The sequence below is a fragment of the Nerophis lumbriciformis genome, linkage group LG01 (genome assembly GCF_033978685.3).
Source record: "Nerophis lumbriciformis linkage group LG01, RoL_Nlum_v2.1, whole genome shotgun sequence".
NCBI lineage: Eukaryota > Metazoa > Chordata > Actinopteri > Syngnathiformes > Syngnathidae > Nerophis > Nerophis lumbriciformis.
The window spans coordinates 4,290,545-4,315,000 of NC_084548.2; the positions used below are offsets into that span (position 1 = coordinate 4,290,545).

General features: G+C 41.8%; 1 protein-coding gene across 1 annotated transcript in view; it reads right to left on the reverse strand.

The window, feature by feature from the left end:
* Positions 1-24,456, reverse strand: part of cpne9 (copine family member IX) — a 368,575-nt gene that overhangs the window by 53,705 nt on the left and 290,414 nt on the right. Inside the window, exon 8 of the mRNA XM_061973839.2 lies at positions 10,710-10,813. Within this exon, the coding sequence (XP_061829823.1) occupies positions 10,710-10,813 (104 nt within the window). The remainder of the gene's footprint in view (positions 1-10,709; positions 10,814-24,456) is intronic.

Consider the following 24,456-nt stretch of genomic DNA (forward strand, 5'->3'; position numbering starts at 1 on the left):
GATTCAATGGGGGTCTGGCGGCAGATTTCTTTGACTTTATCGTTGGAAATGCATCTGCTTTGAGTGTCGCAGGATATCCACACATTCTTGCCATCTCTGTCGTAGCATAGATTTCGTCGGTAAAGTATGCGGAACAAACGTCAAATTTCTTGCCACTTTCGCATCTTTGGGCCACTGGTGAGACTTGAATCCGTCCCTGTTCGTGTTGTTACACCCTCCGACAACACACCGACGAGGCATGATGTCTCCAAGGTACGGAAAACAGTCGCAAAAACGGAAAATAACAAAGCTGATTTGACACGGTGTTTGAGAAAATGGCGGATTGCTTCCCGATGTGATGTCACAACGTGAGAGCGAATAATAGAAAGGCGTTTAATTCGCCGAAATTCACCCATTTAGAGTTCGGAAATCGGTTAAAAAAAAATATGGTCTTTTTTCTGCAACATCAAGGTATATATTGACGCTTACATAGGTCTGGTGATAATGTTCCCCTTTAATGATCTCAGGTTTAGCTCATTCAACCCTTGTGTAATGTTCATATTGTTGTTACTCAGCCAGCGTTTGTGGGTCTGATGGACCCGTTGCATTTTGTGGCTTTTAATGCCTCACAATCAAACACTTTTATGTTAAAATACTGAACAGATGTTTACCTTATCCCAATGCACATCCGTTCAGTATTTTAACATAAAAGTGTTTGATTGTGAGGCATTAAAAGCCACAAAATGCAACGGGTCCATCAGACCCACAAACGCTGGCTGAGTAACAACAATATGAACGCTGCATGGAAAATTTCTCTGACAGTTTCTGCATCCCACAGGGATTCTTCTTTTGTGTTTCTGCACCTGTGGTTCCCACTCAAGGTTGCAACATTGTTTGTCAACGCTGTCTGCTCTCATTTTCTCGCACATTTGACCCTCTGATGTTCTGTGTACTTAGACTCTGTCCCGTGTGTGTGTGTGTGTGTGTGTGTGTGTGTGTGTGTGTGTGTGTGTGTGTGTGTGTGTGTGTGTGTGTGGTACACAGAACATACATTTCCATACTTCTATTAGCCCCGGGTCCATTGGACCCGGACATCTTATATGTAATATAAATGTGTAGGAGGGGGTGTATGGTGTGTGGTCATTAAATATGTATTCTGATATATGTTCTTCACCGAAAATGAGCCAAAGTCAGTGAGTCTCAGTTTGAAAATTGAATTAATTGTATAATTTTTCTTTTAATAAAAAATTAAAACGGGTCCCACTATGGACTGGACTCCCACTATTATGTTTGATCCACTATGGACTGGACTCTCACTATTATGTTCGATCCACTATGGACTGGACTCTCACTGTTATGTTAGATCCACTATGGACTGGACTCTCACTATTATGTTAGATCCACTATGGACTGGACTCCCACTATTATGTTAGATCCACTATGGACTGGACTCTCACTATTATGTTAGATCCACTATGGACTGGACTCTCACTATTATGTTAGATCCACTATGGACATAACTCACACTATTATTTTAGATCCACTATGGACTGGACTCCGACTATTATGTTAGATCCACTATGGACTGGACTCTCACTATTATGTTCAATCCACTATGGACTGGACTCCGACTATTATGTTAGATCCACTATGGACTGGACTCTCACTATTATGTTCAATCCACTATGGACTGGACTCACACTATTATGTTTGATCCACTATGGACTGGACTCTCACTATTATGTTCGATCCACTATGGACTGGACTCTCACTGTTATGTTAGATCCACTATGGACTGGACTCCGACTATTATGTTAGATCCACTATGGACTGGACTCTCACTATTATGTTCAATCCACTATGGACTGGACTCTCACTATTATGTTCAATCCACTATGGACTGGACTCACACTATTATGTTTGATCCACTATGGACTGGACTCTCACTATTATGTTCGATCCACTATGGACTGGACTCTCACTGTTATGTTAGATCCACTATGGACTGGACTCCGACTATTATGTTAGATCCACTATGGACTGGACTCTCACTATTATGTTCAATCCACTATGGACTGGACTCCGACTATTATGTTAGATCCACTATGGACTGGACTCTCACTATTATGTTCAATCCACTATGGACTGGACTCACACTATTATGTTTGATCCACTATGGACTGGACTCTCACTATTATGTTCGATCCACTATGGACTGGACTCTCACTGTTATGTTAGATCCACTATGGACTGGACTCTCACTATTATGTTAGATCCACTATGGACTGGACTCCCACTATTATGTTAGATCCACTATGGACTGGACTCTCACACTATTATTTTAGATCCACTATGGACTGGACTCCGACTATTATGTTAGATCCACTATGGACAGGACTCTCACTATTATGTTCAATCCACTATGGACTGGACTCCCACTATTATGTTTGATCCACTATGGACTGGACTCTCACTTTTATGTTCGATCCACTATGGACCGGACTCTCACACTATTATGTTCAATCCACTATGGACTGGACTCCCACTATTATGTTAGATCCACTATGGACTGGACTCTCACACTATTATGTTCGATCCACTATGGACTGGACTCTCACCACACAAGGTGTTCGGATCCGGTGGTTGGGGACTACTGTCCTAGGGGAAGACACCTGCTCCCAGTTCCACCCACACTGGTTTAAATGTAACTTAGATATTGGGTTTCACTGTGTGAAAGCGCTTTGAGTCGCGAGAGAAAAGTGTATATAATTCACTTCACTTACTGTACATTTAATATACTTTACTCATTTAGTATTTCCAATTGAAATATCATCTTGATATTTGTATTGTATTTATTTTTATTTTTTTTAATTGTTTGAGTTCCTTTCTCAGTTCATTCAATACTTTTACTCCACATATTTGAGAGACAACTAAGAGATCAATTGTGTGACAAAACAAAACATGCTCAAATGACATGTCTGTCCTTCATCCGCAGAGTTTGAAAGTTCATGGTCAAGTAACTTTTCCGTTCAAAAAGGTGTGACTGTCTGCGAATCACAGGACGGTTTGAAAAGAGCTCATAAATTCTCAAAAGGATTTGATCCAGATAAGGAAGTGCAGTCAGATCATTATTATGATCATCCAGGCCTTTGTTGCTAGAAGCAGTGGAGTGCTTTGATGCTTGTGATGGAGCGTAGTCCTGCATAGAGAATGTGACTGTCTTCCTTAAGGCTGGCAAGGTTCCTTGAGGACACACTTCCTCTTGTAGCGAAGGATGTATTCACTGGCAGTAAGGTTTTATTGACGGTCTATCTGCAATCTAACAAGGTTTAACTGGGTCATCCCTAATGAGTTCTTCAAGACTTACAGCACACTTGTTGGTGATCCAGACTCATGCTCATTCATAAACTCTTGTTTCCACAATGCCTCGGAATTCTCTGACGACTTTTACTGGCTAGAAAAACAGTTACTTATAATTCCCTTTACAGTCCTACCTCGCCAGATCTCACTTCGTATATTGCGGCTTCAAAGATTGCAGTTTAAATTAAAGCATATTTTACATATTTTGGCCTGAACTCCAGGTTAAAGGCTAACACTGCTAACAACAACACGGTGGGCTAATCTCGACGCTATTGCAACGATCAAGATAACTGACTTGTTGAAACACCTCATCAATAACACATCTCCACATTGGTGACTAGGGGTGTATCGATTGATCGATTTATATTCCTAAATTTCAAGTATATCGATCAGTCCTCGGCAAGTTGGCCTTCCAGAAGATAGGTAGCGATCCAACATTGATTTAAAAGACACTATATCTATACTCAGAGGTGGGTAGAGTAGCCAGAATTTGTACTCAAGTAAGAGTACTGTTACTTTAGAGATTTATTACTCAAGTAAAAGTAAGGAGTAGTCGCCCAAATATTTACTTGAGTAAAAGTAAAAAGTATGTTGTGAAAAAACTACTCAAGTACTGAGTAACTAATGAGTAACATACACACACATATCATGTGTATATATATATATATATATATACATACATTGATATATACAGTATATAATTTATATTTATTTATTTTGCCGTTTTTGTTTACATGTTAAAGGTGTTTTAATGAATATACATGCATGTTTAACACATATAGATTCCTTTCTTTCATGAAGACAAGAATATAAGTTGGTGTATTACCTGATTCTGATGACTTGCATTGATTGGAATCAGACAGTAGTGATGATAACGTCCACATTTTCGAATGGAAGAGAAAAAAAGTATTCCTTTCTGTCCAATACCACATGAAAGTGGTTGCTTTTTGGCATCTTATTTGTCCAGCTTCCATATTCGTTTTTATACACTTTACAAGAAATACATTGGCGGCAAACTCTGTAGCTTGCTAGCTTGTTTGCGCTGGCTTTCGGAGACTCTTATTTTGAAAGCGCAGGCGCGATGGAGCGGCACTTTTATTGTGCAGACAGGAACTGTGCAGTCAGTCTTTAGGCTTTTGACGGGATGTACGGTTGAAATAAAAAAAGGGTCTTTTTTTCCTTCACATTTTTGATTGATTGATTGGAACTTTTATTAGTAGATTGCACAGTACAGTACATATTCCGTACAATTGACCACTAAATGGTAACACCCGAATACGTTTTTCAACTTGTTTAAGTCAGGTCATGTGACCGCCTGGCTCTGTTTGATTGGTCCAACGTCACCAGTGACTGCATCTGATTGGTGGAACGGAGTGAACGTCACCAGTGACTGTATTTGTTGAAACGCAGGCACTATGAAGGTCTGTCTGACAGACCAAAACAAACAAAGCGTGCATTAACAGATCGATAAAAATTAGTAACGAGTAGCGAGCTGAATGTAGATAAAAGTAGCGGAGTAAAAGTAGCGTTTCTTCTCTATAAATATACTCAAGTAAAAGTAAAAGTATGTTGCATTAAAACTACTCTTAGAAGTACAATTTATCCCAAAAGTTACTCAAGTAGATGTAACGGAGTAAATGTAGCGCGTTACTACCCACCTCTGTCTATACTATCAATACTAGGAAAAACAACAAATGGGATTTAAGAACGGCAGACTTTATATGAAGGCTAGCACTTTGCCAGTCTGTGGCGTCATCCAAACAAAAATGGCGGATACCTCATGCAACCGCCAAAAGACAATATCATTAATTACAACTAGGGTTGCAAAATTCCGGGAATATTCAAAGTTGGAAGCTTTCCATGGGAATTAATGGGAATAAACATTGAATGCAACATGCTAGATCTTGCAGCATGATTATTAGCTAAAACAACCTCATTTAATGCAAATTCAGTGCATTCCCCCATCACATGCACAGATAATTCCCAGCATGCAACACACTACAGCAGGGCTATTGAGGCCCGACTAGTATTTGAGCCCAAGGACTTCATCCAGTCAGGTAAGTGTTGATGGGGTAAATATATTTGATCTATGGTATTTAAGTGTAATAGAGGTGTAATTGCTTGTTACTGTATGACTGTAGTCTACTCCAGCAGACTTCCACTCAAGCTAGCTAGCTGTTCCTGTACTTGTTCAATGATTTTGGGGCCAATATCTCTAGCTAGCTAGGTTTATGTACCACCACAGACTCATTATGAACCGGAAATATTTCACCGTTAGCCATGATGCTAATTTTCTCTATGTTAATTCCCATTCATTTATGCTAACAACGTTAGCGGTCCGAATGTACCTTTTTTGTGATCTGTAAAGTTCAACTAGCAAATACTAAATGAAAAGGTGTAGTTTCCTCTGCCTTCTGTTCTGCTAGCCATTCTGTTGTCATACAAGAATGTAGCTTATAGTTTGATTTAGCATGCTGATTGACTGTTCATTTATTCATCTAGCCTATTTCTATTCATTTGTCCATCAGTCAAATATTTTTTAAAGACTACTCCAATTGTTTAGCTGACTATTTATATCTGTGTGTGGCATTGCATTAGTCTTTTACAAGAATAAATCAATACAAACAGAATAATGCCACATGTATGCTGAAAGGCGGTGTACATTTGTAAATACTGTGCAAAGAGCTACGTCAAAAATGCCACAAAGATGCAGCAGCATATAGACAAGTGCCCAATAATATATCATTATTGTAATTAGCCATTCATTCCCATATATTCCTATTCATTCCCATAGACGGCGTCCAACTTTGAATAATCAAAAAATTGTCAATATTTCCAAACTTCCCGAACTTAACTTTCCGTGGTAAATTTCTGGAAAAGTGCTGGCTGTCCGGAGTCGGGACCCGGGGTGGACCGCTCGCCTGTGCATCGGTTGGGGACATCTCTGCGCTGCTGACCCGTCTCCGCTCGGGATGGTCTCCTGCTGACCCCACTATGGACTGGACTCTTACTATTATGTTAGATCCACTATGGACTGGGCTCTCACTATTATGTTAGATCCACTATGGACTGGACTCTCACTATTATGTTAGATCCACTATGGACTGGACTCTCACTATTATGTTAGATCGACTACGGACTGGACTCTCACACTATTATGTTAGATCCACTATGGACTGGACTCTCACTATTATGTTCGATCTACTATGGACTGGACTCTCACTATTATGTTAGATCCACTATGGACTGGACTCTCACTATTATGTTAGATCCACTACGGACTGGACTCTCACTATTATGTTAGATCCACTATGTACTGGACTCTCACACTATTATGTTAGATCCACTATGGACTGGACTCTCACTATTATGTTCGATCCACTATGGACTGGACTCTCACACTATTATTTTAGATCCACTATGGACTGGACTCCGACTATTATGTTAGATCCACTATGGACTGGACTCTCACTATTATGTTCAATCCACTATGGACTGGACTCCCACTATTATGTTTGATCCACTATGGACTGGACTCTCACTATTATGTTCGATCCACTATCGACTGGACTCTCACTATTATGTTAGATCCACTATGGACTGGACTCTCACTATTATGTTCGATCCACTATGGACTGGACTCTCACACTATTATTTTAGATCCACTATGGACTGGACTCCGACTATTATGTTAGATCCACTATGGACTGGACTCTCACTATTATGTTCAATCCACTATGGACTGGACTCCCACTATTATGTTTGATCCACTATGGACTGGACTCTCACTATTATGTTCGATCCACTATCGACTGGACTCTCACTATTATGTTAGATCCACTATGGACTGGACTCCCACTATTATGTTTGATCCACTATGGACTGGACTCTCACTATTATGTTCGATCCACTATCGACTGGACTCTCACTGTTATGTTAGATCCACTATGGACTGGACTCTCACTATTATGTTAGATCCACTATGGACTGGACTCTCACTATTATGTTAGATCCGCTATGGACTGGACTTTCACACTATTATGTTAGATCCACTATGGACTGGACTCTCACTATTATGTTAGATCCACTATGGACTGGACTCCCACTATTATGTTAGATCCACTATGGACTGGACTCTCACTATTATGTTAGATCCACTATGGACTGGACTCTCACTATTATGTTAGATCCGCTATGGACTGGACTTTCACACTATTATGTTAGATCCACTATGGACTGGACTCTCACTATTATGTTAAATCCACTATGGACTGGACTCCCACTATTATGTTAGATCCACTATGGACTGGACTCTCACTATTATGTTAGATCCACTATGGACTGGACTCTCACTATTATGTTAGATCCACTAAGGACTGGACTCTCACTATAATGTCCGATCCACTATGGACTGGACTCTCACTATTTGGTTAGATCCACTATGGACTGGACTCTCACTATTATGTTAGATCCACTATGGACTGGACTCCCACTATTATGTTAGATCCACTATGGACTGGACTCTCACTATTATGTTAGATCCACTATGGACTGGACTCTCACTATTATGTTAGATCCACTATGGACTGGACTCTCACTATAATGTCCGATCCACTATGGACTGGACTCTCACTATTTGGTTAGATCCACTATGGACTGGACTCCCACTATTATGTTAGATCCACTATGGACTGGACTCTCACTATTATGTTCAATCCACTATGGACTGGACTCCCACTATTATGTTAGATCCACTATGGACTGGACTCTCACACTATTATTTTAGATCCACTATGGACTGGACTCCGACTATTATGTTAGATCCACTATGGACTGGACTCTCACTATTATGTTCAATCCACTATGGACTGGACTCCCACTATTATGTTTGATCCACTATGGACTGGACTCTCACTATTATGTTGGATCCACTATGGACTGGACTCTCACTGTTATGTTAGATCCACTATGGACTGGACTCTCACTATTATGTTAGATCCACTATGGACTGGACTCCCACTATTATGTTAGATCCACTATGGACTGGACTCTCACTATTATGTTCAATCCACTATGGACTGGACTCCCACTATTATGTTAGATCCACTATGGACTGGACTCTCACACTATTATTTTAGATCCACTATGGACTGGACTCCGACTATTATGTTAGATCCACTATGGACTGGACTCTCACTATTATGTTCAATCCACTATGGACTGGACTCCCACTATTATGTTAGATCCACTATGGACTGGACTCTCACTATTATGTCCGATCCACTATGGACTGGACTCTCACTATTATGTTAGATCCACTACGGACTGGACTCTCACTATTATGTTAGATCCACTATGGACTGGACTCTCACTATTATGTTAGATCCACTATGGACTGGACTCTCACTATTATGTTCAATCTACTATGGACTGGACTCTCACTATTATGTTCGATCCACTATGGACTGGACTTTCACATTATTATGTTAGATCCACTATGGACTGGACTTTCACTATTATGTTCGATCCACTATGGACTGGACTCTCACTATTATGTTAGATCCACTATGGACTGGACTCCCACTATTATGTTAGATCCACTATGGACTGGACTCCCACTATTATGTTAGATCCACTATGGACTGGACTCTCACTATTATGTCCGATCCACTACGGACTGGACTCTCACTATTTGGTTAGATCCACTATGGACTGGACTCTCACTATTATGTTGGATCCACTATGGACTGAACTTTCACTATTATGTTAGATCCACTATGGACTGGACTCTCACTATTATGTTAGATCCACTATGGACTGGACTCTCACTATTATGTTAGATCCACTATGGACTGGATTATCACTATTATGTTAGATCCACTACGGACTGGACTCTCACTATTATGTTAGATCCACTATGGACTGGACTCTCACTATTATGTTAGATCCACTATGGACTGGACTTTCACAATATTATGTCAGACCCACTCGACGTCCATTGCATCCGGTCTCCCCTAGGGGGGAGGGGGGGGTCACCCACATCTGCCGTCCTCTCCCAGATTTCTCATTCACATCGACGTCCCACTGGGTTGTGAGTTTTTCCTTGCCATTATGTGGGATCCGAACCGAGGATGTCGTTGTGGCTTGTGCAGCCCTTTGAGACACTTGTGATTTAGGGCTATATAAATAAACATTGATTGATTGATTGAAAGTTTACGGAAATTTACCGGCGAACTTTCCACCCCTTTTCGACCCTAATGACAACACACACACTTTCAGCTACAGCACGATTGCAAAAGCCACAACGCAATAATATAAAGCCACAGCTTAACTTTAAACCAGCGATTCTCAAACTCTGGCACGTATATGACTAGTGGTACACGGGCTCCACCTAGTGGTACGCCAATGCATCACTTGGTTAAAGTACAGTGTTTTATTTTCCTATATTTGTGAATTTAGTGAATTATATTTATATAGCGCTTTTCTCTAGTGACTCAAAGCGCTTTACATAGTGAAACCCAATATCTAAGTTACATTTAAACCAGTGTGGGTGGCACTGGGAGCAGGTGGGTAAAGTGTCTTGCCCAAGAACACAACGGCAGTGACTTGGATGGCGGAAGCGGGGATCGAACCTACAACCCTCAAGTTGCTGACACGGCCACTCTACCAACCGAGCTATACCGCCCCTATATTTAAACTGTGTGTAATGTTACAGTGGCCAAAATAATCAAATATACTTTTTAAATAAAACCTCTGCCAAGGTTTTTAATGAATACATAGGCCTACTACAGTACTGCATTTTAATGTTAGTCATTATGGTGGTACTTGAAGAGTACAACGGAGCAGGCGGAATACGGTAGATTTAAGAACTACCACAACGGCTACGATGGCGGAGGAAGGCTGCAGCAGGAAAAGGGTCCCCAGTCGTCTTGGACTCCATGCCACTGGACCCTGACCCGATTCTGTCAAGGATCGTGTGGTGACTGTCTGTGCACCAGTCTCCCCACGCTAAACAAAGTCACGCATAGGCATCCTCCATAAAGGGATACACCCCTACCAGGAGGATCGTTATACTCGTTCGAGTGACCGCCGATGATGACTTGAAGAGTTTTCTTAGGTGGTGAAAACGGTTTGAGAACTGAGCACTGCTTTGAACCATGTTTCATGGCGTTTCATGTTTAGAGGGCTTGAATTAACATATTTAGAAAGTTTTTGCTCTCGGAAAATGTTACATTTGTTAATACCGACCTTACTTTGCGGAAATAAACTTTACGTTGAGGCCTGAAACCAACTGGCCGCGATAAACAAGGGACATGATAACCCAAACCTAAACCCTAACCCACATTTTTGGGTAGCCTTCTCAGACTCACGTTCCGTCCTCGTTGCTGCGGTAGAACACCAAGAATGGGTCTGATTTGCCGAAAAAGTCTTTTTTATCCAGCTTGTTGGCGCACAGCTGCATGGTGGCAATATCCTGCAAGAGAAGACACATGTGGATTGCTGAAAGGATTGATTGATTGACACTTTTATTAGTAGATTGCACAGTACAGTACATATTCCGTACAATTGACCACTAAATGGTAACACCCCAATAAGTTTTTCAACTTGTTTAAAGGGGAACATTATCACAATTTCAGAATTGTTAAAACCAGTGACGTGCGGTGAGGTTGATGGCTGGTGAGGCACTGACTTCATCACAGTCAGATTTACAAACATATGAACCCTAAAGAGTATCTTATTCACCATTTGATTGGCAGCAGTTAACGGGTTATGTTTAAAAGCTCATACCAGCATTCTTCCCTGCTTGGCACTCAGCATCAAGGGTTGGAATTGGGGGTTAAATCACCAAAAATGATTCCCAGGCGCGGCGCCGCTGCTGCCCACTGCTCCCCTCACCTCCCAGGGGGTGATCAAGGGGATGGGTCAAATGCAGAGGACAAATTTCATTACACCTAGTGTGTGTGTGACAATCATTGGTACTTTAACTTAACTTTAACTTTACACATACAAACTGTAGCACACAAAAAAGCACATTTAATAAAAAAAACGTTATTATGGTCTTACCTTTACTTAGAAATTAAGTCCATGCGCCGCAACTAAAGCCCTCACTTAAACTTTCCACGTGCAAGATTGAATCTATTTAAAAAAGTGTAACCGAGGGTTTATAAATGTCGCCTATACTGTATGAAACTACAAAATAACAAACACGGAGGCTCCAGTTTACACGAGGACCACTTTATTTACCTTCTTTCAAAAACCTCCGCAACGTGACATCACTTCCGCTCTTAGCGCCTTCAAAATAAGAGCTCAAGGCATATACTGTATAACAGCGCATAACAGGAACTTAACATCACAAAGAGGAAAGCCCATGAAAATAGGTTAGAAAAGTTATTTAATAAGAAGCCAAAAAGTGCAAAAACAATAATGTTCGTGTTGGAGGAGTTGTGAATTAGGTACACCTGCAGTCTGCAGGTGTATCTAATGTTGTGTCCCTGCAGTCATTCACAACTCCTCCAACACCAACATTATTGTTTTTGCACTTTTTGGCTTCTTATGAAATAATTTTTTTAAATAGATTCAATCTTGCACGTGGAAAGTTTAAGTGTGGGCTTTAGTTGATATAACAATTCTACGGCGGGGGTGCAGGAGGCGGGATTACTGGAGCCTCAGCCAGTGCGTCTTTTGCAGCCGTTTTATGATCGCTCAGCACAAGAAATACTTTACACACATACAGTTGTAGACAAAATACACTGTACATTATATACCTCAGCTAACTAAACTATGGAAATGTATAATATAGTTCATATAGGAATACAGTAAGACTGCACAGCATGCCAGCAGTTAGCCGAGTCATTGCGCAATCCATGTTGAGGCACTGAGTGACGTGCCTCAACTGGCTGCTGTTCACCGCACCGTCTCTTCTCAGTATTTGAACGGCAAAAGTGAAAATTCAGCGATTTTGAATAAAAATAATCTAAAACTGGTGAAGTTAAATGGAAAATAACTTTATAGTATAATCACTGGATACATATAACAATTATTTTTTTTTTTTCTTTTTAAATTTTTTTTCTTTCCATGATGGCAGGTGAGGCCCCGCCTCACCTGCCTCTAGTGACTGCACGTGACTGGTTAAAACCATTAAAAATCAGTTCCCAGTAGCTTATTATATTTTTCGAAGTTTTTTTCAAAATTTTACCCATCACGCAATATCCCTAAAAAAAGCTTCAAAGTGCCTGAATTTAACCACCCGTCCATTTTCCTGTGACGTCACATAGTGAAGCCGACACAAACAAACATGGCGCATAGAACAGCAAGCTATAGCGACATTAGCTCGGATTCAGACTCGGATTTCAGCGGCTTAAGCGATTCAACAGATTACGAATGGATTGAAACGGATGGTTGTAGTGTGGAGGCAGGTAGCGAGAACGAAATTGAAGAAGAAACTGAAGCTATTGAGCCATATCGGTTTGAACCGTATGCAAGCGAAAACGACGAAAACGACACGACAGCCAGCGACACGGGAGAAAGCAAGGACAAATTCGGCGATCGCCTTCTAACCATTGATTGGTATGTGTTTGTTTGGCATTAAAGGAAACTAACAACTATGAACTAGGTTTACAGCATATGAAATACATTTGGCAACAACATGCACTTTGAGAGTGCAGACAGCCCAGTTTTCATTAATTAATATTTTCTGTAGACATACCCTCATGTCAGCAGTCCAGGGAAGCTAGGGTCGATATTCTTCTCTTGATCATCTTCGGGACGGTGTGAGCCAAGACATCCAGGGGGTTTAGCTCGCTCGTCTGCGGGAACAAACTGCCGCCATTGCTTGCCGTGCTAGCGATGTCCTTTGTCCCTGAATTGCTCACACACTCCGGCAGATTCAATGGGGGTCTGGCGGCAGATTTCTTTGACTTTATCGTTGGAAATGCATCTGCTTTGAGTGTCGCAGGATATCCACACATTCTTGCCATCTCTGTCGTAGCATAGCTTTCGTCGGTAAAGTGTGCGGAACAAACGTCCAATTTCTTGCCACTTTGGCATCTTTGGGCCACTGGTGCAACTTGAATCCGTCCCTGTTGGTGTTGTTACACCCTCCGACAACACACCGACGAGGCATGATGTCTCCAAGGTACGGAAAACGGTCGAACAAACGGAAAATAACAGAGCTGTTATGACCCGGTGTTTGAGAAAATGTGACGTCATCGCTCCAAGAGCGAATATTAGAAAGGCCAAAATTCACCCATTTAGAGTTCGGAAATCGGTTAAAAAAATATATGGTCTTTTTTCTGCAACATCAAGGTATATATTGACGCTTACAAAGGTCTGGTGATAATGTTCCCCTCTAGGTCCACGTTAATCGATTCATGGTACAAATATATACTATTATCATAATACAGTCATCACACAAGTTAATCATCAGAGTATATACATTGAATTATTTACATTATTTACAATCCGGGGTGTGGGATGAGGAGGGTTTGGTTGATATCAACATTTCAGTCATCAATAATTGCATAATCAGAGAAATGGACATTGAAACAGTGTAGGTCTGACTTGGTAGGATATGTACAGCGAGCAGTGAACATAGAGAGATCAGAAAGCTGTCAAGACTTGGACTATGGCTTGGTTTGTTCTCCCGAGGTGCAAGTGAATTGGACCAGATGTGGCGTGAAGGTAAATACATGATTTATTTAAACACTATCAAAAAAAGGAATAAACAAAAAGCGCGCACAATGGCGGAGGTATAAAAAAAACTTGCCGAATGAAAACAAAACTCGCACAAAGGCAGAGACTATGAACAATTAAACAAAACTTGCAAACTATGGCTTGAATAAAGAAAACTTACTTGGATGAAAAAAACGGCATGAAAAAGCGCAGCAAGGGTCATAAGTGTGTGGAGAGTATAAATGCGGGGATGTCACCAGAAAGACAAACTGAAAACACTGAACTTAAATACTACAGACACGATTAACGAAAACAGGTGCGTGACTCAAAACGTGAAACGGGTGCGTGACGTGACAGGTGAAAACTAATGGGTTGCTATGGTGATAAACAAGAGTGCACATTGAGTCCAAACGTGGAACAGGTGAAACTAATGGGGTAATCATGGAAAAAAGACAAGGGAGTGAAAAGACAGAAACTAAAGAGTCCAATAACTACAGACATGATTAACGAAAACAGGTGCGTGACTCAAAGCGTGAAACGGGTGCGTGACGTGACAGGTGAAAACTAATGGGTTGCTATGGTGATAAACAAGAGTGCACAATGAGTCCAAACGTGGAACAGGTGAAACTAATGGGGTAATCATGGAAACAAGACAAGGGAGTGAAAAGCCAGAAACTAAAGAGTCCAATAACTACAGACATGATTAACGAAAACAGGTGCGTGACTCAAAACGTGAAACGGGTGCGTGACGTGACAGGTGAAAACTAATGGGTTGCTATGGTGATAAACAAGAGTGCACAATGAGTCCAAACGTGGAACAGGTGAAACTAATGGGGTAATCATGGAAACAAGACAAGGGAGTGAAAAGCCAGAAACTAAAGAGTCCAATAACTACAGACATGATTAACGAAAACAGGTGCGTGACTCAAAACGTGAAACAGGTGCGTGACATGACAGGTGAAAACTAATGGGTTGCTATGGTGATAAACAAGAGTGCACAATGAGTCCAAACGTGGAGCAGGTGAAACTAATGGGGTAATCATGGAAACAAGACAAGGGAGTGAAAAGCCAGAAACTAAAGAGTCCAATAACTACAGACATGATTAACGAAAACAGGTGCGTGACTCAAAGCGTGAAACGGGTGCGTGACGTGACAGGTGAAAACTAATGGGTTGCTATGGTGACAAACAAGAGTGCACAATGAGTCCAAACGTGGAACAGGTGAAACTAATGGGGTAATCATGGAAACAAGACAAGGGAGTGAAAAGCCAGAAACTAAAGAGTCCAATAACTACAGACATGATTAACGAAAACAGGTGCGTGACTCAAAACGTGAAACGGGTGCGTGACGTGACAGGTGAAAACTAATGGGTTGCTATGGTGATAAACAAGAGTGCACAATGAGTCCAAACGTGGAACAGGTGAAACTAATGGGTAATCATGGAAACAAGACAAGGGAGTGAAAAGCCAGAAACTAAAGAGTCCAATAACTACAGACATGATTAACGAAAACAGGTGCGTGACTCAAAACGTGAAACGGGTGCGTGACGTGACAGGTGAAAACTAATGGGTTGCTATGGTGATAAACAAGAGTGCACAATGAGTCCAAACGTGGAACAGGTGAAACTAACGGGTAATCATGGAAACAAGACAAGGGAGTGAAAAGCCAGAAACTAAAGAGTCCAATAACTACAGACATGATTAACGAAAACAGGTGCGTGACTCAAAGCGTGAAACGGGTGCGTGACGTGACAGGTGAAAACTAATGGGTTGCTATGGTGACAAACAAGAGTGCACAATGAGTCCAAACGTGGAACAGGTGAAACTAATGGGGTAATCATGGAAACAAGACAAGGGAGTGAAAAGCCAGAAACTAAAGAGTCCAATAACTACAGACATGATTAACGAAAACAGGTGCGTGACTCAAAACGTGAAACGGGTGCGTGACGTGACAGGTGAAAACTAATGGGTTGCTATGGTGACAAACAAGAGTGCACAATGAGTCCAAACGTGGAACAGGTGAAACTAATGGGGTAATCATGGAAACAAGACAAGGGAGTGAAAAGCCAGAAACTAAAGAGTCCAATAACTACAGACATGATTAACGAAAACAGGTGCGTGACTCAAAACGTGAAACGGGTGCGTGACGTGACAGGTGAAAACTAATGGGTTGCTATGGTGACAAACAAGAGTGCACAATGAGTCCAAACGTGGAACAGGTGAAACTAATGGGTAATCATGGAAACAAGACAAGGGAGTGAAAAGCCAGAAACTAAAGAGTCCAATAACTACAGACATGATTAACGAAAACAGGTGCGTGACTCAAAACGTGAAACAGGTGCGTGACGTGACAGGTGAAAACTATTGCTATGGTGATAAACAAGAGTGCACAATGAGTCCAAACGTGGAACAGGTGAAACTAATGGGTAATCATGGAAACAAGACAAGGGAGTGAAAAGCCAGAAACTAAAGAGTCCAATAACTACAGACATGATTAACGAAAACAGGTGCGTGACTCAAAACGTGAAACGGGTGCGTGACGTGACAGGTGAAAACTAATGGGTTGCTATGGTGATAAACAAGAGTGCACAATGAGTCCAAACGTAGAACAGGTGAAACTAATGGGGTAATCATGGAAACAAGACAAGGGAGTGAAAAGCCAGAAACTAAAGAGTCCAATAACTACAGACATGATTAACGAAAACAGGTGCGTGACTCAAAACGTGAAACAGGTGCGTGACGTGACAGGTGAAAACTAATGGGTTGCTATGGTGATAAACAAGAGTGCACAATGAGTCCAAACGTGGAACAGGTGAAACTAACGGGTAATCATGGAAACAAGACAAGGGAGTGAAAAGCCAGAAACTAAAGAGTCCAATAACTACAGACATGATTAACGAAAACAGGTGCGTGACTCAAAACGTGAAAACAGGTGCGTGACGTGACAGGTGAAAACTAATGGGTTGCTATGGTGATAAACAAGAGTGCACAATGAGTCCAAACGTGGAGCAGGTGAAACTAATGGGGTAATCATGGAAACAAGACAAGGGAGTGAAAAGCCAGAAACTAAAGAGTCCAATAACTACAGACATGATTAACGAAAACAGGTGCGTGACTCAAAACGTGAAAACAGGTGCGTGACGTGACAGGTGAAAACTAATGGGTTGCTATGGTGATAAACAAGAGTGCACAATGAGTCCAAACGTGGAACAGGTAACAAGACAAGGGAGTGAAAAGCCAGAAACTAAAGAGTCCAATAACTACAGACATGATTAACGAAAACAGGTGCGTGACTCAAAACGTGAAACGGGTGCGTGACGTGACAGGTGAAAACTAATGGGTTGCTATGGTGATAAACAAGAGTGCACAATGAGTCCAAACGTGGAACAGGTGAAACTAATGGGTAATCATGGAAACAAGACAAGGGAGTGAAAAGCCAGAAACTAAAGAGTCCAATAACTACAGACATGATTAACGAAAACAGGTGCGTGACTCAAAACGTGAAACAGGTGCGTGACGTGACAGGTGAAAACTAATGGGTTGCTATGGTGATAAACAAGAGTGCACAATGAGTCCAAACAGGTGAAACTAATGGGTAATCATGGAAACAAGACAAGGGAGTGAAAAGCCAGAAACTAAAGAGTCCAATAACTAAAAACATGACTAAAACAAAACATGATTACACAGACATGACAAAAGCATATACATTTGATTATTTACAATCCGGGGAGGTGGGGTGTGGAAGGGAGGGTGTTAGTCAAGGGTTAAAGTTGCCTGGAAGGTGTTCTTTTAGTGCAATTCTGAAGGAGGTTCTGTAATCACTGAAGATCCAAAGGCAACAACCTGCCGTGTCGCGCAACTAAGTAATCACATCAAATACCAGAACTCAACGCTCAGTCTGAATACAAAGAAATTCTCACAGTTAAAAGACTGTATAATGCATAATCGCCATGCAGATTGCCAAGCCCCGGTCGCAGCTCATCTCAATAATGGTTGCATATATTTACATTGTGATTCCTATTCAGTGTTTCACTTAAAGTGCACATTTTATTAGTTGGAGGGGGGGGGGGCACATTTGAGGATAGGCTGTGTTTAATGTAGTCAGGGAGGAATGGGAATAGCCTTATACATATGTATGGGTGGTTACAGCCATTAATAAGATGCTCCTTTTTTTTTTTTTTTTACGGGATAGCTCAGTGGAGGACTCGACCGGATGGATAGCGTGTCCTTGATGAAACCTTTTATTCATCGCCTCCAGTGGCAAAGGCATCACGGGGTGTCTATGGATTTGTCCGCGTCTACATGCTAAACGCAGCACACGCTTTTACTCAACGGTTTCGTGGGTCAATTCTGGCTCCCTGAGGGGAGTTCAAGCACGAACATGACAAAAAAAATAAAAAATGACAGGGAAAAAAAGTCTATGCCATCCATCCATCCATCTTCTTCCGCTTATCCGAGGTCGGGTCGCGGGGGCAGCAGCCTAAGCAGGGAAGCCCAGACTTCCCTCTCCCCAGCCACTTCGTCCAGCTCTTCCCGGGGGATCCCGAGGCGTTCCCAGGCCAGCCGGGAGACATAGTCTTCCCAGCGTGTCCTGGGTCTTCCCCGTGGCCTCCTACCGGTCGGACGTGCCCTAAACACCTCCCGAGGTAGGCGATCGGGTGGCATCCTGACCAGATGCCCGAACCACCTCATCTGGCTCCTCTCGATGTGGAGGAGCAGCGGCTTTACTTTGAGCTCCCCCCGGATGACAGAGCTTCTCACCCTATCTCTAAGGGAGAGCCCCGCCACTCGGCGGAGGAAACTCATTTCGGCCGCTTGTACCCGTGATCTTGTCCTTTCGGTCATAACCCAAAGCTCATGACCATAGGTGAGGATGGGAACGTAGATCGACCGGTAAATTGAGAGCTTTGCCTTCCGGCTCAACTCCTTCTTCACCACAACGGATCGATACAGCGTCCACATTACTGAAGATGCCGCACCGATCCGCCTGTCGATCTCACGATCCACTCTTCCCTCACTCGTGAACAAGACTCCGAGGTACTTAAACTCCTCCACTTGGGTCAGGGTCTCCTCCCCAACCCGAAGATGGCACTCCACCCTTTTCCGGGCGAGAACCATGGACTCGGACTTGGAGGTGCTGATTCTCATCCCAGTCGCTTCACACTCGGCTGCGAACCGATCCAGTGAGAGCTGAAGATCCTGGCCAGATGAAGCCATCAGGACCACATCATCTGCAAAAAGCAGAGACCTAATCCTGCAGCCACCAAACCAGATCCCCTCAACGCCTTGACTGCGCCTAGAAATTCTGTCCATAAAAGTTATGAACAGAATGGGTGACAAAGAGCAGCCTTGGCGGAGTCCAACCCTCACTGGAAACGTGTCCGACTTACTGCCGGCAATGCGGACCAAGCTCTGACACTGATCATACAGGGAGCGGACCGCCAAAATTAGACAGTCCGATACCCCATACTCTCTGAGCACTCCCCACAGGACTTTCCGAGGGACACGGTCGAAAAAAAGTCTATGTTTCTACAAAACCCAAAACCAGTGAAGTTGTCACGTTGTGTAAATGGTAAATAAAAACAGAATACAATGATTTGCAAATCCCTTTCAACTTATATTTAATTGAATAGACTGCAAAGCATACTTGCCAACCTTGAGACCTCCGATTTCGGGAGGTGGGGGGTGGGGGGTGGGGGGCGTGGTTGGGGGCGTGGTTAAGATATATATATATATATATATAAGAAATACTTGACTTTCAGTGAATTCTAGCTATATATTTATATATTTTACTATATATATATATATATATATATGTATATATATAAATAAATAAAAGAAATACTTGAATTTCAGTGTTCATTTATTTACACATACCGTATTTTCCGCACTATTAGCCGCACCTAAAAACCACAAATTTACTCAAAAGCTGACAGTGCGGCTTTTAACCCGGTGCGCTTTATATATGGATTAATATTATGATTCATTTTCATAAAGTTTCGATCTCGCAACTTCGGTAAACAGCCGCCATCTTTTTTCCCGGTAGAACAGGAAGCGCTTCTTCTTCTACGCAAGCAACCGCCAAGGTAAGCACCCGCCCCCATAGAACAGGAAGCGCTTCTTCTTCTACTGTAAGCAACCACCCGCCCGCGTAGAAGAAGAAAAAGCGCGCGGATATACCGTACGTTTCATTTCCTTTGTGTGTTTACATCTGTAAAGACCACAAAATGGCTCCTACTAAGCGTCAGGGATCCGGTTCATGAAAAGACGCAATCTCTCCATCCGCACACGGATTACTATTTCACAGCAACTGATATTCCTGTGAACCGCACTGTGGATACAACGGGAGCACGTACGGTGAATATTCGCACCACAGGGAATGAGAAGTCATCCTTCACTGTGGTTCTAGCTTGCCATGCTAATGGCCAGAAACTTTCACCCATGGTGATATTCAAAAGGAAGACCTTGCCAAAAGAGACCTTTCCAGCCGGCGTCATCATAAAAGCTAACTCGAAGGGATGGATGGATGAAGAAAAGATGAGCGAGTGGTTAAGGTAAGTTTAAGTTTACGCGAAGAGGCCGGGTGGCTTTTTTCACGCAGCTCTGTCCATGTTGATATACGTATGTTTGTGATTGCACATTTGCGTACATTTTGGGAGTGAACAGAGTTGTTAGAACGCTGGTTTTTAATATATTATTAAAGTTTGACTGACCTATCTGACTGTTTTTTTGACATTCCTTTAGCGCAGTTAGATGCGGCTTACAACACCGGGCGGCTTATAGGTGGACAAAGTTTTGAAATATGCCGTTCATTGAAGGCGCGGCTTTTAACCCAGGGCGCCTTATGGTGCGGAAAATACGGTATACACACACATAACACTCATCTACTCATTGTTGAGTTAAGGGTTGAATTGTCCATCCTTGTTCTATTCTCTGTCACTATATTTCAAAAATATACATTATAAAATCAATAAGAAAACGGGAGCTCTAATTTGGGAGTCTGAATTAGGATCAGAAGTTCCTATATAAACATTGCGCACTCACGTCGCCTTTTTGTATTGATTAGTGCAGCTGTGCACTGGATTCATTCACAAATACAAACTACAACTCACAAACACTTTAGAGTTAGGCTCCACCATCAGAATGTGTACTTAAACTTATAAAGATCACATGGATATTATTCAGTGAGTTGATTCACCAAAACTAACCTGTTATACAGGAGGAAAAAGCACACAGGACGTTTCAATTGTTCACAGACTGGTCGAGCTCATCAGAATGACAAGACACTTCCGGTCTGCAGGCGATAGCATTCAATTGGGAAGAAACGCCCTACTGCCCCCTACTGACCAATGTGAATACTGATAAATGTGGAATGACAGCTCCAAAAACGAATTCAAACCACAAAATAAAATAAATAAATCAACACAAAAATGTGTCATATTATGGGTGGGTCACATATGCATGTACAGTAGATGGCAGTATTGTCCTGTTTAAAAGTGTCACAACATTGCTGTTTACGGCAGACGAACTGCTTTACGGTAGACGAAAACTTGACTGCTGTTGTTGTGTGTTGCTACCGCGCTGGGAGGACGTTAATGAAACTGCCTAACAATAAACACACATAAGAAACCAAGAGCTCGCCCTCGATCATTAGCTGTTTATACTGTGGGAAAGCGGACGTGTGAACAGGCTGTCAACACGTCACTCAGGTCCGCATGGAGCTGGAGGGGGCGTGGCCTCCAGCTCCGCCTGAATTTCGGGAGATTTTCGGGAGAAAATTTGTCCCGGGAGGTTTTCGGGAGAGGCGCTGAATTTCGGGAGTCTCCCGGAAAATCCGGGAGGGTTGGCAAGTATGCTGCAAAGACAAGAAACTTAATGTTCAAACTGGAAAACCGTGTTCTTTTTTGCAAACATTAGCTCATTTGGAATGTGACGCCTGCAACATGTTTCAAAAAAGCTGGCACAAGTGGCAAAAAAAGACTGAGAACGTTGCGGAATACTCATCAAACACTTATTTGGAACATCCCACAGTGCAAAAACTGAAATGTAAGTAAGATTAAATATCTCATATAAGGGTGGTATTTGCTTATTTTCTGTCTGATAAGATAGTTCTTCTCACTAAGCAGATTTTATGTTAGAGTGTTTTACTTGTGTCAGGTTCAAACACTGATGACATCTATTAAACAAGACAAGAGGCAAAGAATTAAACAGAGACAGAATTCAATTTGGACTCAATATCGAGGAGAGTCGTCTGTACACTGTACCCTAGCACAGTATCTCAGCACGCTCTGCCAAAAGATCTTTTCTTTTGGACCCTCCCTGACCACATGGCCACCGCTGTTTCCATAGGACAAAGGTCGCAAAAAGTTCACAGAAAAGGTCGTAAACAATTCACAGAAAAGGTCAGTTCAAAAAGAGTTCGTAAAACAGTTCCAAAAGAGGTCCATAAAATAGTTCAAATCTATCGTAAACCGGTTCAAAAAGGAGGTTCGAAAAGAGGTCGTCTGGAAATTGGGCAGATCCTGTCTTCTCTCCGCTTTGAAGTCCTTGGGTTAGAGCATTAACTTTCTGTTGATTACCATACATGAAAGAACACAGGAACACCTTCATCTTGCTTTCCGCCCCTACACAGTGGAGTTTTACGAGCCTTACTCTTGGTAGGTTTCAAAGACAGCTTTTGTCTTCTCACCAGACCCTCAATGTAACACAAAGTATTTGTAATAATTTAGAAACAATTATTCTAACAACTTGTTTTAAGGGTTTTGGTCCTAAATGATCTCAGTAAGATATTACAGCTGAGATTTGATGACCTATATTGAGTAAAACATGCTTGAAACTAGAATATCAAGTGTTGCAAAGCTGTGTCATCAACACTCACAAGTATAAAACTACTTTTTTAAAGTAAGAATTTCTTACTTCAAGCATGAAAAAAAAAATTATGATGCCGAGCGCATATCATTATGTCAAGATAATGGCACTAGCATTTACTTCATTTAAGAATATTTTTCAACATATTGAGCAAAAAGGTCTGATTTTTTTTTCTACCAAGAAAAGTGCACTTGTTATTAGTGAGAATATACTTATTTTAAGGTATTTTTGGGTTCATTGAGGTTAGCTAATTTTACTTGTTTTGGAAAGTCTTGACACGCCGAATTTTCTTGTTCTATTGGCAGATAATTTTGCTTAGTTCAAATAAAATACCCCTCATTTTTGTATTTTTTTTTTCTTGTTTTTGAACACTGACTTTTTGCAGTGCACAGGTGAACAGGCTAATTGGGAACAGGTGGTATAAAAGCAGCTTCCATGAAATGCTCAGTCATTCACAAACAAGGATGGGGCGAGGGTCACCACTTAGTCAACAAATGCGTGAGCAAATTGTTGAACAGTTTAAGATCAACCTTTCTCAACCAGCTATTGCAAGGAATTTAGGGATTTCACCATCTGCGGTCCGTTATATCATCAAAGAGTTCAGAGAATCTGGAGAAATCACTGCATGTAAGCAGTAAGGACCTTCGATCCCTCAGGCTGTACTGCATCAACAAGTGACATCAGTGTGTAAAGGATATCACCACATGGGCTCAGGAACACTTCAGAAACCCACTGTCAGTAACTACAGTTGGTCGCTACATCTGTAAGTGCAAGTTAAAACTCTCCTATGCAAGGCGAAAACCGTTTATCAACAACACCCAGAAACGCCGTCGGCTTTGCTGGGCCTGAGCTCATCTAAGATGGACTGATACAAAGTGGAAAAGTGTTCTGTGGTCTGACGAGTCCACATTTCAAATTATTTTTGGAAACTGTGGACGTCATGTCCTCTGGACCAAAGAGGAAAAGAACCATCTGGATTGTTATAGGCGCAAAGTTGAAAAGCCAGCATGTGTGATGGTATGGGGGTGTATTAGTGCCCAAGACATGGGTAACATACACATCTGTGAAGGCGCCATTAATGCTGAAAGGTACATACAGGTTTTGGAGCAACATATGTTGCCATCCAAGCAACGTTACAATGGACGCCCCTGCTTATTTCAGCAAGACAATGCCAAGCCACGTGTTACTTGGCTTCATAGTAAAATACTGTGGGTACTAGACTGGCCTGCCTGTAGTCCAGACCTGTCTCCCATTGAAAATGTGTGGCGCATTATGAAGCCTAAAATAGCACAACGGAGACCCCCGGACTGTTGAACAACTTAAGCTGTACATCAAGCAAGAATGGGAAAGAATTCCACCCGAGAAGCTTCAAAAATGTGTCTCCTCAGTTCCCAAACGTTTACTGAGTGTTGTTAAAAGGAAAGGCCATGTAACACAGTGGTGAACATGCCCTTTCCCAACTACTTTGGCATGTGTTGCAGCCATGAAATTCTAAGTTAATTATTATGAGTTTGAACATCAAATATGTTGTCTTTGTAGCATATTCAACTGAATATGGGTTGAAAAGAATTTGCCAAT